This window comes from Lissotriton helveticus, chromosome 2_2 (assembly GCF_964261635.1).
Source record: "Lissotriton helveticus chromosome 2_2, aLisHel1.1, whole genome shotgun sequence".
Taxonomy (NCBI): domain Eukaryota; kingdom Metazoa; phylum Chordata; class Amphibia; order Caudata; family Salamandridae; genus Lissotriton; species Lissotriton helveticus.
The window spans coordinates 34,746,754-34,766,780 of NC_136060.1; the positions used below are offsets into that span (position 1 = coordinate 34,746,754).

At 47.9% G+C, this 20,027-nt stretch overlaps 1 protein-coding gene across 2 annotated transcripts in view; it reads left to right on the plus strand.

Annotated features, from left to right (window-relative positions):
• The window catches only part of SNX25 (sorting nexin 25), a 1,269,225-nt gene that overhangs the window by 1,173,671 nt on the left and 75,527 nt on the right, over positions 1–20,027 (plus strand). For both annotated transcript variants that reach the window (XM_078678040.1, XM_078678039.1), the window contains one exon: positions 3,208–3,325. In XM_078678040.1, coding sequence (XP_078534166.1) covers positions 3,208–3,325 — 118 coding nt within the window. The remainder of the gene's footprint in view (positions 1–3,207; positions 3,326–20,027) is intronic.

The window sequence follows — 20,027 nt, forward strand, 5'->3', positions numbered from 1 at the left end:
ACCACTATAAAAGCTACGTTTTGAGAACACTGGAAAAAACGGTTTTGTCTCTTTTGGGATTTAGGCAGCTAAATAAATATTGATAAGAACCAATTTAAAAAAGTTTGCATAACACACAGAAAACACTATTAAAATCCACCCCAAAAATTAAACAATGAAAACAATAAAACAAATATATAGGCTACCAGGGTAGCTCCACAGATTTAAGTGTTACAACAGGCACTTACAACAAATGCGGACAGGCAGTACTCCGCTATTGAAAATTATAAACAAACCAATAGAAGATCCCATGACATTGAAGACACCACAGATTATACAGGGAATTTGCGGAGATCAGGTGACAAATTGATACAGAAAATCATTTGTTGGGTATGGTCTTATATTGACAAAAAGAGATAATGACAGCACTGAAGAAATGTGATGCTACCAACTTACAAATAATGGATTCGTAACATGGACTGGTGCATGGCTACTGAACTAGTGGTATATAATGGAAGGGTTACCAAAAACCTCTAAAGGATATTGGGCTACTGATTAAGACAGTGTGAGCTTCTATGAGTGGGAGCCGAGAAGGGGCCAATGGAATAATCCCATCACAAATTGCTATTAAGGTTAGAGGCCAGTGTGACAGTTGAGAAAAAAATGGTACGGACTTGAGGAAAGTGAAAAGTACAATGAGGGGGGCATGGCTTACCACAGGATGAAAGGTCAAGCTTCGCTGAACATAAATGTGTGTATCATTTATTTCCAAAACCTTTAAAAAAATAAAAATTGATATCTTTGGAAGCTTAATGATCACAGTACTTCAAGTGAGTTCTCGGGATTGCCTCTTAAATCAGTTACTGGGAGGGATTAAATATTGAAACATTTTTGTGTCCATTATGCAACAATGAGGAACAGAACTTAACTCAAGCCGATTGTATGTTCAGCTTTGCATAACATTTGCCCCTGAACTGTTATTTCCAATGTTTATTAAGGATGATATGACTGCAAAACATTGCTACCCTCTACTAATGAAGACTGTTATTGTATTTTTTGTAAATGTATGTATGTGTTGAATCCGATTCTATATAGTAAATAAAATATTCATAACGTTGTCTAGGTCTCTTAAGAATTCAAGAAAAAAAATATTAAACTGGAACTGACATTGAATTCCTCACAGGAGTTGAAGTTATCTTTTATGGTTTGGTTGCTGTGCACTTGATTAAGATAAGAAGTTAGAGAGTATGTGTTTTTTCATTTTGAGATTATTTTTTTTTGTATATATATCGCGAACTAGACCCGAACTGAATCAGGTATCAGAGCGCTTTACATAGCACCAGTTACGTTACATGAGGACACACATTCCTTTTAGGCACAGGGAGATTAAGTGATTTGCCCAGAATCACAGGAGTTTTTTTTTGGCGTCGTTACCGAGTCTCGAACCCAGATCCCCAGGTCCGAGGTCGAGCGCCCTAGCCGTTAGGCCAACTCCTCTCCCCTATGGACTAATTATTGGATAGTAGGGGGGGGGGGGCAATCTTGAGGGTCAGATCAGGGTGGAATTAGGAATAAAAGCAGCCCTGGCAAAATGTTAAAACCAGTCCTGCTCTTTTTCTATCCATTCATTCACTGTCTCCTATTCGCTATGTTCGCCCTCCTCCTCTTATCTTTCTCCAGCCTCCCTTTCTTTCCCCTCTTTCCTTCACCTGCTTTATGAGAACAATGCTGGTGACAACGAAGTTTTAAAGAGAGGTTTATTGAGTGTATTACATGAGGTTTCAGCAGGAGCTTGGTAAAGAGAAGGCCGAACCCTCCTCCTGTGTGATACAAGCACATCAAGTTTGAAGAAGTGGAATGCCTGATATGGAGAGCAGCAGGTGTTGCTCAATTCTTTTGATTAATCCAGGAGTCCCTGATGGTGGTGACATGAAGTGACGCTCAGTGGGAGTAGAAATGATACGACATGTTTTATTGTAGGCTGACCAAGCCTTCCAAAGGCGTTAAAAGACGGCTGTTAGTGACTAGTTTGTAAGGGTTAAGGGTTTGTAGAATATTCACTTGAGATGACAAAACGACGTGGCAGGTCGAGGCTGTAATGGGTGGGGGATATGGAAACTGGGAAGCCACATGAGCAGTTAGAAGTGTGTGTGACAAAGAATGCTCTGAGAGTAAGAAATGCACCAACTAGCAGCAATTTACATTTATCATGCACTTTCGCAGAAATCCGCATTTTTATAAATGAACATTGCATGCTCTTTCCAGATTGACATTTCTTTCATTTTAGACCAATGAGTTGTTTGTGCTTTGTTTACTTTTATAATTTGTATTAAATTAATCATGTGGAAGTGGCAGAAAGTCCTGTCAGGTCGACTTCTGACAGATATGTTTGAAATCGCACTACAGTTCTTTTTATCATGTGGATTTAATGAATTTTTGTAATGGTTTTTATTAACTACACAAATAAAAGTGTAATTGAAAAAGAATGCTGGAGTCTGATAAGCAAGGCAGGGGATAATGACCAGTGAAGTATTGTTTGGGAACATATTCAATCTCACTCTGTCAATGGTTGAGGTAAATGATGTTGTTTCCATCGGTGCACAGTTAAGGTAAATAAAGTGTGTAAAGGAGTTTAAAGTTGTTCTAAAAGTGGGTCGCGAGGGATTGGAAACAGCTGTACTGGTTCAAAGGTGCAGATTTCATTGTGCTGGCCACCAAGCCCTGAGATGTTTGGGGTACAATGAGAAGGGAGCAAAGCTGCAGATTCCCATGTGTTCAGAGAACCAATCACCGATGCATGGTGTACAGGGAGCAGGCCACAGTTCGCAAGGTGCGTCTTTCACATACGTGTGCTTTGTACAATATGGAAAGTGCAGGCTGCACGTAATAGAATTAGAAGTATGAAATGTCTACAAAGGATCCAGGTTACAATACCCACTTCCCTATTACAATTTATGCCTGGGTCAAAATTGTGATGGAGAGGCACCATTAGAGTGTTGTGAACATTTAAAGGTTTAAAGTGGCATTTGTGCATCTTCGAGCTGCACCGGTTGAAAAAAGACTTTTACAAGTTCTTTGTGTCAGTCAGTGCACTGTGGTCATGCATAATATTTGTATTTACTTAGGGCTGTTGGGCAGTTGCTCATCACCAACACATTCGGTAGTGGCGCTGTGATATTATCCAGGAGGAGATTAGTAACTCACAGTCTTAAGTCCATTTTGTTCCAGGAAGATACCGAAGAAGATCTTGACCTCTCAGACTTCGGGGAGGATGTGGACGGGAAACGAGATGCTCTTGCTGAACCATGTTTCATGCTGATCGGAGAAATTTTTGAACTGCATGGAAGTAAGTGCATTTATTCACTTTAATTGCAACAGTGCACAAAATGGATGCCTCCTTTCCCTATTACGAGACCCCACTTTCAGTTGTGTGATAGTCTGTTATGACAAGATGAGTATTACTTCCACATGTATGGTACTTTGATTCGCAGGTAGGACATTAGCTATGTGGAAAAAATATAATACACTTCGTAAGCTTTGATTTTGCTTTCAGTGAAATTCCTTCTTCTTGGCATATAGCAATCCCAGTGTTATTTGTTTGCTGAGTTGGCTTTGCGAATGCCCATAGAATAGTGAACTGGAGATGTCTTTTGCCAAAATTGGCTTTACCAGTGCTTGTTTGGAGCACACACATTGGCAAAGGCAGTAGCTCAAGAGGGCCATCTTGGAAGGGTATATCTATACTTTATTGTTCCATTCCTAGATGACGTCACAGTTCATACACGTCAAATAGTAGAGAGCAGTGAATGGCGGAAGACTGCAGTTGTATTCAGACTTCAACAACTTCAAATCTGGACTCTGGGGAACAGGGAGGGGTGAGAGAGCAGGAGCACTAGTGATCTACCACGAACTGCAGAAACATGTAGTGGGGGTGCAGGGGCAGGTACAAGAGAGAGTGAGTGGGTGGGGAAGTGGCATAGAGAGATACCCTGGATAAAGAGAGTGGGGGAGCAGGCAGAAACAGAAGGATAAAGGGCCATGCACTTACTTCGAATACAAGACCTGCAATGCGAAACAAACCTGCAAAAAGAAAAGTAGTTCCCTAATGTCAAATCTGGAAGGAAACATCCTATCCTACTAAAATATGGTAAAAGCAAAATGCTCCACTGAGCAGAGGAAACACAAGATTCGGGAGGAAAACCATAGAGTCAAGAACAGGGACCTAAAATAGTTAAGTAGACCATCCAGTCATAAGCAAGGGACAGGCCCAAAGTCCAATATAAGTACATGTTATAAGTTATTGGTTACAGTACTGCCTCTGGCATATAGCTAAATTTGTAGCATGACTGCAAAAAAGGTGTTGTGCTTTCATGGTGATGAAAGCATGGTGTCTTTTAACCTCAGCAGTCTATTCTCGCAGGCAGTTACTGACATTTTTAAATGATTTAAATTCCTAAATTGTAAGTTCCAAGACGTTAATCTTCAAAAAATGAATCTGTTTTCCAATTTAGTGCATTGTAGATCCAATGTCAAATACATATAGATTCAGCAAGTCTTAAGATTGCATATCACCTGCAGTTTCTTTAGTAAAACAAATTTTCTACCTAATGATAAATAGCCTTTTACCGTGCAGTCCTTCCCAGAAGAGTCTCCTCCTAAGAACAGTCACAAATGGAAGGCACAACTGTACAATTTCCTCTCAGGAACATCCTTTTAAGCTGCAGTTTGTTCAAGCAAAAGCTTAGTCTCATTGTGATAATTTAATGGTAGTGCTACTTTGACATAACTACAGCAGCCAAAACAAACTTCTGTAGTTCACTGACATTTGAATGACATTTGAATTGTGAAATCAATTTGGATCTCAGATCAAGTGGCGTTTGTAGAGTTTTGAGGGTGACTCTATTGAAATTTGCCTCACAGCCTGTTGTACAGGGGTCTTTTAAGAACTTTTTAAGAACTTCCTGTAAAGATGTACAAAATCACTTGGTTCCGGAACTTGCACTTACATGGGAACATGGTGCAACATACATCACTGCACAAATTCCTGTCAAAGGGCATTCTGCCTAAAATACCATTGCACTCACCTTGCTGTTATTCTTCTAATTCTGCCCAGTTCTAAATGGAGAAATAACACACCCTGGGATTAGTGGATGTGCTTTCCCAGAAAAATAGAGCATATACCAATTGTGGAAATCTGAGTCAGCCCATCGAAGAATGGCTGGATGGCGTTTAATGACAAACAAACACATTGTGGAACAATTAACATCGGTTTCCTACATTAAAGAATAACATACATTTTGTTTTTTAAAGTAGTCCTATATATTTTAATGTCTGTCCTGAAGAAGTTGGGGTAAACCAGGGTACCACCGAAATGATGCGTCAACAGTTTTTGATTTTTAGGTTAGGATTTTTTTGATGATTAACGGCTATAAGATATTTGTTGAATACACTGTGACGATATTAATGATATGTGCAATATGAAAAACATTTTGAATGAAATTATGGATTTATATGTGTGGTTTAAAATAAATGAAATATTGCACTATAATTTTAGTCTGATATGTGGTATACATTAGTGGCAAATAACATTTTGTAATTTTAGGCACTATGCAGTAGATCTTTATAATTGGAAATAGTGTCATGAAGGTGATTTAAAAACGTTCCCCATTGTGTATAAGGGGTCACTCTCATTGCTTTGATTTCAAATCTTTTTAAAGACATTAAAAAAAAAAAAGAAACGGGAAAGTGCAACAAAAATACAAAGACATTAGGTATTACAATCCCCATAGTCGTGGGTATCATCTACGTAATTGATACATAGCAATAGTCATACTTTTTAAAGTAACCAGAGACTTGTTTACATATTCAAAATGTGAAGGGTTCACAAGTCAAATTTCCATACTCCGTAGAGGTCAATAGTTGGAGATCACGGCCTTATTGAGACTATTTATTTTCTAGATCGAATTTTAATAGTCCCTTCTTAAGGAATTTGTTGGGGTTCCGTAATTATCTTTCTTATAAATAGAAGAATAGGGTCAGGGGAAAAAAAGTGAAATTTCAATCATTTAAAATCGATCAGTTTATACGGTCTCCACAGGTGTGAAATAGAAACTGCTCTCACTGAATGTACTAGTGAGGGTGCATTTCTTTTCAGACATGGAGCTATAATGTCCAAAGCATAGCAATGAGGCGGGGCATCTCTTATACTTGACCTCAGGTATATCTCTACCAACACCTGTCCATTAACCCTGACAAAAGGCAAAGCCTTTAAACGCATCACTGAATTCTAGAAATTCAAAGATGTTAAATATCAGTAGTGCCACCCGTTTAAACTGATCTGTCATTGAGAAGGTTAACTATGCATAGTCCACTCTTTGAAAGACTCTCTAGTAACACTGGTGGTGCACCATGAGGGCTTTACGATCTTCCCTCTTTGGGGAGATGAACCACACTGACCATACCAGAAAAATGACTGTGAGCATGGCAGAGATGATCCGAGACTTACACATTGTCCATGGGATTTGGACACCAGCAGACAAGATGGCTGAAACCAATAAAACAGGTGGATGGTTGTCTCCGGGTGCGGATGGGGGAGATGGGACTGTAGTCAACAAATCTGTGCTTTTAGTCATAGTGGACCTTGACATCAGTCGGGGTGACATATATATCTGTTATCCTCTTGGAGTTTAAGGGCCACATAAATCGAGGCATTTAGATGTGCATTTGAATCTGAATAACCCAATAGCATTGCATCTGGGAAAGTAGGGGGAGGGCACACAATGAATATGCCTTTTAATGGTATCACTTTCGCAGTTAAGCATGGTTTGGAGGTAGAGGTGGTGCTCAGACTTTCTCCTAAAGACCTACTTTCCTCTAACTTGCCTCTTTATAGTTAAGATATGTTTTATTTATTTTTTAATTATTTTATTATTATAATAACTGAATATTGAAACTGACCTAGGCTTCAGTATGTAAAACAGATACTTCTGTGGATTCACAGTTGTCTGTCTCCCTCAAGAGGGATAGAACTTGACTTATAACCAGAAGCCGAACTGTTGACCCTTTAATGGTAATATAATGCGAGGAAATAATGTAATGTATTTGATTCATTTGAATGACAATTTATTTCTGTAAATCATGGGAAATTCTAGATGTGCCAAAATGTCCTCATTGTGTGAAAGTAATATGTGTGGAACCCATAATCTGAAAGAGACACGTAGTGATAGATTCCTTACCTTAGAATATCCCCAGGCGTCAGACTGGATCCAGAAAGTTTTTCGTCAGCAGTACCCCTGCGCGTCGGTAGGTGGTGTCGTGCGGGTGGCTCAGCGTCCGTCGCTGGCGTCGTAAGCACCGAGATGACGTCACAGAGACTACTTAGGTGCCACCCATGCGCGCTGACGTCAGTTCTGTACATGACTTTCGCGACCAGGAACGCAGAGCCATGCAAGATACTGACCACTGGTGCCATGAAACTAGGGCCCTGAAAGGAATGACCTTAACCCTAGAAATCAGTTCGCAGAATGAGGAGGATGGGTGGGGTGGTAAGGAATCACTAATTAATGTCTCTCACAGATATATTGTTCCACAAGTAGTAACTTGTGCATCTGAAAGAGACAAGTTAGTGATGGATTCCTTACCTTAGAATAGATACCTTAACAATACCAACCCTGGTGGTGGATCGGCGAACAAGATTACATCAGAAAGTCACAAAGAACAGAACGGCCAAAGAAGCCGTCTCTCCAGACTTGACTGTCAAGGCAATAATGCTTGGTAAACGTGTGCTGCGAGGCCCACGTAGCTGCCTGACAAATGTCCTGCAAGGGAACGCCGCGTCCCAAGGCAGTAGTGGCTGCCGTTGCCCTGATGGAATGGGCACGCAGCCCCACACCTTCTTGGCCAATGAGTAACATGCTTTTATGCACAGAACAACCCACCGAGAGATGGTTCGTTTGTGCACTGCCCGACCTTTTTTGGTGCCAACGTAGCCAACAAAGAGCTGGTCATCCACCCGGAACTGATTCAGATAGAACGAGAGCGCAGTTTTGGGTCCAGATGGTGGAGCCTCTCTTCCTCTTTTGAAGGATGCGGAGGCGGAAAGAAGGTGGGCAAAGTGATGGTCTGCCCGATTTGGAAGGGCGTGACAAACTTTGGCAAGAAAGAAGGACGCGTCCTTAAAACCACCATGTCCAGATGAACAGAAAGGAAAGGAGGTTTAGAAGAAAGAGCCTGGAGCTCACTCACTCTTCTGGCAGAGGTGATAGCTACCAGGAAAGCCGTCTTTAAAGTGAGAAGACGTAAGGGACAGTTATGAAGGGGCTCAAAGGGAGCGCACATCAGATAAGTCAAGACACGATTTACGTCCCATTGAGGCATTATGAAAGGCACGGGAGGAAAAGTGTGTAATGCCTTTGAGAAAACGGTTAACAACCGGGGACTTAAAAAGGGAAGGCTGATCTGGAAGCTGTAGAAAGGCGGAGATGGTTGAAATATAACCTGCTGGGCCAAAAATAGTAGGAACAGAAGGATCTCAGAAAGAGGGGCAGAAATGGGGATCCACAGCCTTCGCTGTGCACCATGCCACAAATCTGTTCCACCTGCAGGCGTATACCGTCTTAGCGGAGGGACGCCTGGCTGCCAGAATGACATCACAGACTTCGGGAGGAAGATCGAAAGCTGTCAACTGTCGCTGCTCAATCTCCAAGCATGGAGGTGGAGGCTGGGCAGGTTCGGGTGGAGGACCGTCCCCTGCTGCTGCGACAGAAGATCCTCCCGCAGAGGCCGTCTGATCGAGGGATCGATCGCCATGCTGAGTAGCTTGGGATACCAGTATCTTCGTACCCAGTCCGGAGCCACAAGGATGATTTGGGTCCGGTCGCGCCGAATCTTCTTCAGCACTCTGGGCAGAAGTGGTATAGGCGGAAAGGCGTACAACAGACCACAGATGCCATTAGTGATCCATCAAGCACCGGTGGCTGAGTTTGTCTGCCCTGGCGTTCAGAGAACCTGCCAGGTCTTGAACCACCAAGGTAATGCTTTGATGTTCCAGCCATGTCCAGAGGTGCAGAGCCTCCTGACATAGGGTCCACGACCCCACCCCGCCATGTTTGATGCGATACCACTTGGCAGTTGTGTTGTCCGTAAACACCTGCACTAAACTTCCCCAGACAGAGGGAAGAAATGCCTTCAGTGCAAGACAGATCGTCGGAAGCTCCAACCAGTTGATATGGAGCCGGGACTCCGCCGGAGACCAGAGGCCTCTGATCTCCGCCTCTCCCAAGTGGCCGGCCCATCTCAGGAGGGACGCATCCGTCCCAACTGTGTGCTCCGGTTGGGGAAGGGAGAGGGATCTGCCATTGACCCAATCGCAATTCGTGAGCCACCACTGCCCTCTGAGTTCTGGACATGATCGGACAGGTTGCCCTGATGCTGTGCCCACTGGAACTTCCGGTCCCACTCCAGAGCCCGCATATGCCATCTGGCATGTTGCACTAGCAGGATGCAGGAGGGCATCAGGCACAGGAGCCGGAGGGTCATCCTGACTGAAACCCGGGACAGAGGCAGAAAGATCGAAATCATAGCCTGAATATCCCGGACTCGCTGCTCGGGAGGATAAACCCAAAACCGTGTCAAATCCAGAACCGCTCCGATGAAGGAGAGCTACTGAGAGGGACTCTGGTGCGACTTCAGCATGTTGATGGAGAACCCCAGCAAATGCAGGAGGTCGGCCGTAGTCTGAAGGTGGGTGACGACTGCCTGGGGCGAGCTCGCCTTCAATAACCAGTCGTCGCGGTAGGGGAAGACTGACATGCCTGACCTGCGCAGATGACTGCGGCCACCGCCATCACTTTCGTAAACACCTGAGGGGCGCTGGTAAGTCCGAAGGGGAGCACAGTAAACTGGAAATTCTCCTGGCCTACCGTGAACCGCAGATAACGCCAGTGGGCCGGCAGGAGGGGGATGTGTAAATATGCTTCCTGCAAGTCCAACGCTACTATCTAGTCTCCAGGGTCGAGGGCAGCCAAGACCTGAGCCAGAGTCAACATCTTGAACTTCTCCTTCCTGAGGAAGTGATTGACGTTCCTGAAGTCCAAGATGGGGCGCAGGCCCCCTTTGTCCTTCTTGAGGACCAGGAAACAGTGGGAATAACAACCACATCCTACTTCTGGTCCAGGAAAGCGCTCAATGGCCCCCTTGGCCAGGAGGGCCGTGACTTTCTGTTGGTGAAGCGCAAAGTGATCCCCCGACATGCGGTGGAACTGAGGTGGCATGGCTGGGGAGGCAGACTCGAAGGGGTGAGAGTAACCCCTTTGGACGATTTGCAGCACCCACCTGTCCGAAGTGACAGAACGCCAGTAGGGGAGGTGATGTTGAATCCTGCAGCCCACCGGCGTGGGTTGAACCCCAAAGCTCGGACTAGAAAGGCTTCGAGGTGGATGCTGCGGGAGCGGAGGTGGACTGGCCCGCACGCTGGCCCCCTGTTCGCTACGGCGGCCTTCACGCCCGCTGCCGCGCTGAGGTTGGTTCTGCGCAGGCTTCTGGTTGAACGAACATGCAGGGGCGACCCTTCCATGGCCACGAAAGGAACAAAAGGTAGACGTGGCCGGGTAAGTGGTGGAGAGACCCAAGAACTTGGCTGTAGCCCGAGAGTCCTTGAAACGCTCCAGCGCACTGTCTGCCTTATTGCCAAACAGGCGAGTACCATCAAAAGGGCATGTCCATGGGGTAACTCTGGACATCCCCTGAAAATCCCGTGGGCCGCAGCCAGGCATGGCAACGCAGGGCAACCGTTGTGGAGATCGCTCTCCCCAAAGAATCAGCGGTGTCCAGCCCACACCAAATGGCGAACTTCCCGGCCTCCTTCCCCTCCGCAACAGCTTGGGAAAGTACAGCCTGAACCTCCTCCGGGCATTGGGGCAGTGTCTGTGCCACAGAGTCCCACACAACATGAGAGTTGCGGCCCAAGAGGCATGCAGTATTGACGTACCGCAGCCCCAAGCTGGCAGAGGAAAATAACTTCTTGCCAAACTGCTCCAGCTTCTTCGATTCCTTATCCGGCGGGGCGGTAGGGAATGCACTCTGGGAAGTGGAGGCCTGAATGACCAGGCTCTCCGGAGTCGGATGATTTGTTAAACGGCAGGGTCACCCCGTGCCGGGGTATGACACCTGGCCACGTTCTTATCCACAGGAACCCCTGTGGCTGGTCTAGACCAGGTGCTCATCAAAACATTAGTCAAGGCCTCATTGAACAGAAGCAGAGGTTCCATAGAACTTTCCCGGGCTGAAGCACTTCAGTAAGGAGGTTCGTCTTGAGAGTGACAGTAGGCAGATCAAGGTCAAGGGCCTCAGCTGCTCTACGGAGCACCACAGTATAAGTGGCGCCCTCCTCCATGACAGCAGAAGGAGACATAAATCCAGGCTCAGAGGAGAGGTCAAGGCCACCTGCATCCTCCGATTTCTCCGCCCACTCATGTTCAGATGCGCACTGCTGTGCAAAATGGTCCCAGTCATCCCCCTCCTCCACGGCCCGAGACACAGGCTGCAGCGGTGGGGGAGGCACAGGGGAAAACAAATGCTCCAATGGCATCGGGAACGGCACCGATCTGGCTCCATGTCCCAATTAGGGACACAAGCCGGAGCAAAATTGTCCGGAAACCCGGGCAAGAGTGGCGGTGGGACGAACGGGACCCATTGTGGTGCCGGGAACGGAGCCACAGGGGGCGCCAGGGCCGGAGCCGCCGGCGGAGGACCCTGCGGCGCCGGGGCCGAAGCCGCTGGCAGAGGACCTTGCAGCGCCGGGGTCGGAGCCGCCAGCGGCGAGCAAGGGCCATCAATTGAGACTGCAGGGCCCAAAGGCACGCCGGCGGGGGTCCTAGGCCTGAAAAGGCGGTCCATGGCGGCAAGAAACTCTTGCACCTGGGCCGGAGTTGCCGACAGACCTGGATAAGGTGGGTAGGCTGCGGGACTCTCAGGCTCCAATGGAGCCGTGTGGGAAGAACTCCTGGTCTGCGGCCAGCGACCGACGGGGGGAAGTCGGAGAGCGTAAACGCTTCTTCGGCTTTTTCTCGTGACATCTCTTACCCGATTCCGAGGGGGAAGACTTCGATCCCGAGGAGCCATGATGATGGCTCCACGGTCGGTCCCTCGAGTCCCTCGAGCGACCCCTGGACCTCGAACTTCGCAGAGACGACTGCCGGACCTCCAGCAGCATTTGGGACTGCTCCCGCATAGCCGTCGGCGCCATGGCCAGACAGTCTGAACATGACCGGGAGTCATGATCTCGTTCCAGATAGTAGAGACAAGCGCCGTAGGGGTCGGCCACCGACATCGTACGGCAGCAGGCCCCGCAGGATTTAAACCCAGGCATCCCTACGCGGCATCAGGAGTCAAGACTCAAGAAGTAGAGACAAAAGTCTCAAAAAAGTTAGTCAAAAAGTGACTAGGGTACGTGCTCTAACTGGATCTGCGCTTGCTGGCGCGGAAAAAGAAATAAATGACATCAGCGCGCAAGGGTGGCGCTTAGGTAGCCGCTCGACGCCACCTACCGACGCGCAGGAGTACTGCTGACGAAAAAATTTCCGGATCCAGTCTGACGCCTAGGGATATATTCTAAGGTAAGGAATCTATCACTAACTATTGTCTCTTACAGATATATCGTTACACAAGTAGTAACTTGTGCGCTAGGTGGCCAATAAATTAACACACAAACGTCATTCTACCTAGAGAAGGAGACATTACAATGTATGTATGTAGGCATACTTATAGAGCGCATCTGTCACCCAAAGGGCATCCTGGCGCTTTGACCACAGACATTCTTACAGATGACAATTACACTGCCTTAGGAAAGAGGTAGGTTTTAAGGTCCTTTCTAAATGACAAAAGATCCTGCTTGCACCTTAGGGTCAGAGGTAGGGAGTTCCAGAGCTTGGCGGCCGCGAAGCTGAATGAGCGGCCGCCCATCCTCACCCTTTTTATCTTGGGCACAGTCACTAGGAAGGCCGAGGAGGATCTCAAAAGTCTGGCAGCAGAGTACCAGGAAAAAAGACCTCGCAACACCTCTGGACCCAAACCATGCAAGGCTCTAAAGACCAAGCAAGCTGATTTAAAACAGATCCGCTTTTGCACCGGAAGCCAGTGTAGGTCCGAAAGGGCAAGAGAGGACGAGGCAGACCATGGCCGCGAGAGCGCCAGTTTAGCCGCCATGTTCTGTACCCGCTGTAATTTCAAGATTAGGGTATTGGGAGCTCCCAGAAGCAGTGCGTTACAGTAGTCTAACCTACTGAGAATGATGCTGCACACTGCTTCCGTCCTCGCTGAGTGAGGGAGAAGCGGAAGAATCTTCCGCAACATGCGCAGCAGCAGCATACAGGTCGCCGTGGTTTTGTCAACGAAGGCATCCAACTGGAGACCAGGCCCGAGTAGGACACCTAGGTTACGAACTGAATCTGCCGCTGCGACAGGGCCCAAGGTGGAAAAACAGTAGAGAACTTCAGTTTTTGCCCCGTTAAACTGTAGCGAGTTCTGACGCAACCAACCCGCAGCTGCCGACATGCATTGGTGGAAGGATTCCAGGGGGACCGCATCCCTGCCCTCGATGGAAAAAATAAGCTGAGTGTCATCGGCATAATTGATGACAGACATGCCGAATGACTTAATCAGACTTATTAGAGGGCGAAGATATAAATTGAAAAGGATCGGGCTGATTGCCGAGCCCTGCGGTACTCCCTGTTTTACCTCTCTCACCAACGAGCGAAACGGCGGTATAGCCACAGATTGTCGCCTGTTACAGAGGTATGATTCCAGCCAGTCCAAGGCTAGGCCCGTTCTCCCGGAGCCTACCCAGAAGGACCGCGTGGTCAACCGTGTCGAACGCGGCCGACATGTCGAGCAGCACCAAAAACGCTGCTCCTCCGATGTCGACACGCGAACGCAGGTCATCCAGAACGACCACCAAGGCAGTCTCTGTACCGTGGGCCGGCCTAAAGCCGAATTGGGCCACGTCCAGTAAGTCGTTGGATTCAAGGAAGCTGGATAGGGCCCTAGTGACCAATTTCTCTAAGATTTTTATTGAGAAAGGCAGGAGTGAAATAGGCCTATAGTTGGTCGGACATAAGGGGTCCAAGGTGACTTTTTTTAGCAGTGGCGTGATCACTGCCAGTTTCCAGCTATCCGGGACCGTGGCCGTAATCAATGACTGGCAGCAGATGGAATGTAGCGGGGGTAAGAGTTCAGCCTGGAACACCTTCCAAAATTTGTGCGGCAGGGGGCCTAACGGGGAACCGGATGACACACCATTCGCCAACAGACAGAAGTCCTCCAGGGAAGGAATGGGAAAGCAGGTCAGCCAAGGTTGCACTGCTTCCTCCGTAATCACCTCCCGAGCTACTCCACTGACCGGTCCCAGGGGGCAGGGATCAGGGTGGCTAGACACATTGGGGGCAGAAAGGCCCGCTAAGATGGTATTAATTTTTTCCTCAAAAGCCGAGGCTAATGAGTCGCATAGTTCCTGCGAGGCCGGAATGGCTGATGTAGCACAGGCTGGGTTGGAGAGATTTTTAACCAACTTAAACAAGGTTTGTGACTTGTTACCAGCCTTGGCCATTGTGGCCTCGAGATGTTTAGCTTTGGCCAGCCTGATCTGAGTTTTATACTCCTGGAGGGTTTTCTTATAGACCAGTCTATCTGTTTCTGAATAGTGTCTTCTCCAGACCCGTTCCGCCTGTTTACAATGAAGTCTCTGCTGAAAAAGGTCACTAGAAAACCAAGGGTTGACTTTTTGCGGCTTATCTTTCACCTTGCGCATTGGAATCATCCTGTCAAGTGATTCAAGGAGCTGATGGCAGAGAGTTGAATAACTCTCCTCCACATCCTGACCCAATGAAAAGGCTCTGGGCAGTAATGTGGGTATACTAGGGCCCGTAAGTAGCCGAGCCCATTGTCTCCTGAATTTAGGCTTAACCGGAGCGCTCTTACTCAACGATCCAGCTGGTAACAGGATAGAAAAGTGAATCAGGGCATGATCTGTCCAGCATTGACCCGCAACCTCCCTAATCAAGACCAGCGGTTTCGCTGCAAAGATCATATCCAGGACATGGCCCTTCACATGAGTCGGGGTGGATACAAGCTGCATAAGATGCAGGTTATTGCAGGCTTGGTGCAGATCACGGTATGCAAGATCATAAGGACCACTGGGCCAAAGATTAAAATCACCCAGAATTAAGAGTCTCGCATGGGTATTAGATAGATCATAAATTCGGTCTATCAGATCTTGTACAGATGATGTCGTACTGGTGGGAGGGCGATAACATAGTAGCCCCGCGAACAGTGTTCCACTTAAAACTTTTAAGGAGAAGCCCATAAGCTCGAAGCCTTTGACCGGTTTGACTTCGAGGTGAGAGAGCGCGAGTGAGTCTCTAAAAATAAAGCCCACTCCACCGCCTCTCCCATTGGGTCGAGGAATATGCCTGATAGAATACCCTAGCGGGCAAGCCCATCCCAGCTCTACGTTACTCTCTGCCCTGGTCCAGGTTTCAGTGAGAAACATAATGTCGAGCTGCAGTGAGTCAATAAGAAGAGCCGTCTCTGTATGGTGTTTGCAGAGGGAACGAACATTCAGTAGGCCACAGTTAATGCTCACCAGGGGGGCCGATAGAGGGGCCGAACATACCCCCGCGCTAGGGAGATGGTTCAACAGGCACAGATCTTCTTTAGAGTATGTCAGGCGTGCTGAAACAGCGTTTCTGGCGCTAGGCGCGTCCGGAGCGCGAACGGGCGCAAACGGGCTTACCTCTGGCGCACCTCCGGCGCCCCGCCGGCGAGCCCGCTGCGCGCCCACGCTGCGCGCTTGCCTAGACATCTCTACTTATGGTGTCCCGCGCGGGAGTCCTGGGAGTCAAACCACTGGACCCACTGCAAGATGGCGCCTAAAGTCGGCCCAAACGAAAACACCCCCACCTAAGATGGCGGCCAAAGTCACACACAGCGCCCAGATGAAGCCCGTCCCTAACTAAGCCCCGCAAATGCGGGTGAAGGTCACAATTATGGTGCAAGTAAGTCCCTGCTCAAGAACCCCCTAGATGCCTCTCAGATACACACGCCCAAAGATAAAAGCGCAAAGCGCGAATAGCGAAGCAGTAGTTTAAAACGGCAGTTGCAGCACTGAGGAGAATGCGCAAAATAAATGCAGATGGTCTAACAAGAATAGGTAAGGGAGTGGTTTAAATACCCTTCCTGTGCGCGGGAGTCCTGGGAGTCAAACCACTGGACCCACTGCCAGATGGCGCCTAAAGTCGGCCCAAACGAAAACACCCCCACCTTAGATGGCGGCCAAAGTCACACACAGCGCCCAGATGAAGCCCGACCCTAACTAAGCCCCGCAAATGCGGGCAAAGGTCACAATTATGGTGCAAGTAAGTCCCTGCTCAAGAACCCCCTAGATGCCTCTCAGATACACACGCCCAAAGATAAAAGCGCAAAGCGCGAATAGCGAAGCAGTAGTTTAAAACGGCAGTTGCAGCGCTGAGGAGAATACGCGAAATAAATGCAGATGGTCTAACAAGAATAGGTAAGGGAGTGGTTTAAATACCCTTCCTGTGCGCGGGAGTCAAACCACTGGGCCCACTGCAAGATGGCGCCTAAAGTCGGCCCAAACGAAAACACCCCCACCTAAGATGGCGGCCAAAGTCACACACAGGGCCCAGATGAAGCCCGACCCTAACTAAGCCCCGCAAATGCGGGTGAAGGTCACAATTATGGTGCAAGTAAGTCCCTGCTCAAGAACCCCCTAGATGCCTCTCAGATACACACGCCCAAAGATAAAAGCGCAAAGCGCGAATAGCGAAGCAGTAGTTTAAAACGGCAGTTGCAGCGCTGAGGAGAATGCGCGAAATAAATGCAAATGGTCTAACAAGAATAGGTAAGGGAGTGGTTTAAATACCCTTCCTGTGCGCGGGAGTCCTGGGAGTCAAACCACTGGACCCACTGCAAGATGGCGCCTAAAGTCGGCCCAAACGAGAACACCCCCACCTAAGATGGCGGCCAAAGTCACACACAGCGCCCAGATGAAGCCCGACCCTAACTAAGCCCCGCAAATGCGGGTGAAGGTCACAATTATGGTGCAAGTAAGTCCCTGCTCAAGAACCCCCTAGATGCCTCTCAGATACACACGCCCAAAGATCAAAGCGCGAATAGCGAAGCAGTAGTTTAAAACAGCAGTTGCAGCGCTGAGGAGAATGCGCGAAATAAATGCAGATGGTCTAACAAGAATAGGTAAGGGAGTGGTTTAAATACCCTTCCTGTGCGCGGGAGTCCTGGGAGTCAAACCACTGGACCCACTGCAAGATGGCGCCTAAAGTCGGCCCAAACGAAAACACCCCCACCTAAGATGGCGGCCAAAGTTGCACACAGCGCCCAGATGAAGCCCGACCCTAACTAAGCCCCGCAAATGCGGGTGAAGGTCACAATTATGGTGCAAGTAAGTCCCTGCTCAAGAACCCCCTAGATGCCTCTCAGATACACACGCCCAAAGATAAAAGCGCAAAGCGCGAATAGCGAAGCAGTAGTTTAAAACGGCAGTTGCAGCGCTGAGGAGAATGCGCAAAATAAATGCAGATGGTCTAACAAGAATAGGTAAGGGAGTGGTTTAAATACCCTTCCTGTGCGCGGGAGTCCTGGGAGTCAAACCACTGGACCCACTGCAAGATGGCGCCTAAAGTCGGCCCAAACGAGAACACCCCCACCTAAGATGGCGGCCAAAGTCACACACAGCGCCCAGATGAAGCCCGTCCCTAACTAAGCCCCGCAAATGCGGGTGAAGGTCACAATTATGGTGCAAGTAAGTCCCTGCTCAAGAACCCCCTAGATGCCTCTCAGATACTCACGCCCAAAGATAAAAGCGCAAAGCGCGAATAGCGAAGCAGTAGTTTAAAACGACAGTTGCAGCGCTGAGGAGAATGCGCAAAATAAATGCAGATGGTCACTGTCACTGTCCCTGTTTATCTTTGCCTTTTAACTGCTGGCAAAGTGACATTAGAACAACCCCTATCCTCAAAGGTTTTCAGTGGGCATAAATATGATAGGATCAATTTATATCTCTAAGAAGCAAAATACTTGGACCATAACTTAATAGATACGAATCAACAATATGAAAACATTAAGGCAAGCAAATCACTGGGAGTCAAACAAAAGGGGGAGGAAGAGGCAAGGTTTACAGAGGACTCAGCCTCCTTACTTAATCGAACAACCAAGAGGAGTTCTACTGTGTTAGAGTTGGCTACCTTCCTAGTGACCTTTTTAGTTCAGTTTTCTTAAAATAACCCTCACCGACCAAAATGTCCCATGGTGGCATGCTTCATTATCAGGTTCTTTCCACACCGCAGCGGGACGAGGCGTGCTGCGACCAACTGAAATGTGGGAGCACTTTGTAACCTATGGACTATAAGGTAAATGATGGTATAAGAACGGTAGGGAATATTAGTGGGTTAAAAATACCTGGCTGAATGGAACATAAATATTTATTAGTTAAAAAACTTTTTCAGTCTTACTCACTCATATATCTATTATTCCACTCACACATCAGTTATTTCCTAGAAATTAAAATGGAAGCTCTACTTAGAATGTGTAAGTACTTATGTGGGAAGCGTGCGAACAAACAGAGCAGCAGTTTCCCGGTTCTGGGGGCAGGACCACAGCCTCCAGCAGGCTGTGCTGGTCGAGGCAAGTCACCCTTTCCGCGCCAGGAGGCGCATAAAAGCAATACTGGGCTCCCGCAGAGCGGGGCGCGTGAACAAACAGAGCAGCAGTTTCCCGGTTCGGGGGGCAGGACCACAGCCTCCAGCAGGCTGTGCTGGTCGAGGCACGTCACCCTTTCCGCGCCAATAGGCGCATAAAAGCAATACCGGGCTCCCGCAGCGCGGGACACACGAACAAACAGAGCAGCAGTTTCCCAGTTCTGGGGGCAGGACCACAGCATCCAGCAGGCTGTGCTGGTCGAGGCACGTCACCCTTTCCGCGCCAGGAGGCGCATAAAAGCAATATTGGGCTCCCGCAGCGCGGGATGCGCACGGGCGAAGCCCGGTTCAAGGGCGGGCCTGTCTGCGTCCGTCAGAGCCAGGAAGAGGCGGGGCGGGGCCAGGCTCTTTATATTTCGTTCCATTGCTAACTTCTGAGTGCACTTTTATTTGGTATGTGTTGCCCCTAATGTTGGAAAAAAGGGGGCTTGCCTTGTAAACTCATTCACTGTGGGTACTGCACAGCTTGACCGGGGAGTAGTCGTCTATACCTGGGAAAATGTCGCCTAAACGGAAAGGAGGCGGTACAAAGGTGAACACACCGAAACAATTGACAAGTTAAACCCTGGATTGCTATTTACTTAAAGCAACTAAGGCAATCGAAAAAGAAATTGAGTTGAGCGAGCGACGGATGTCAGTTGGAGGAGGGGTGGTAAACAATCAAGCAACCCCAGGTACTATGAACCTTATCCAATCCCCTACGCCAAATGACATTGATATTGATGCCAACATTGAGAGCGAACCATGTAATCTAAACTTGTGCCCAATAGATGACACCATTTTAATCTTGGATCAACTGGGCTCAAGGGTGGGGCCGACAGTAGATCATGGTGGTTGTGCTAAGAAAAAAGAGGAAAGTGAAACATACTGGTCAAGCTTGCTATATCCGTACTAGATCAAGGCATAAGGCAAAAGAACTAGCATCTGATGAGGTTGACACAGGTGATGAATGTCCGATGACAAATGGCCTACTTACCCCAGGCAACTTGAATGCCTCTGTGGCTTGTATAGTGGACGCACTAATTGTGCGCCTTGATTAATCGATGTCAAAAATTCTTCTTCCAGTAATTTCGAGATTGGTGTAACTTGAGGCATCTGTAGATCTAATGTATAAATGTGTCAAAGGAATTTCAGGGCATGAGGGAGGAGAGCGTAATAATGGGGGAAGTGGTATAGAGGTCAGTTCAGGTAGGGAGCAAGGTCTCTGAGCACACCCTAAAAGGGCAGAGGGTAAAACAGGGCGGATGGATAAATCAAACA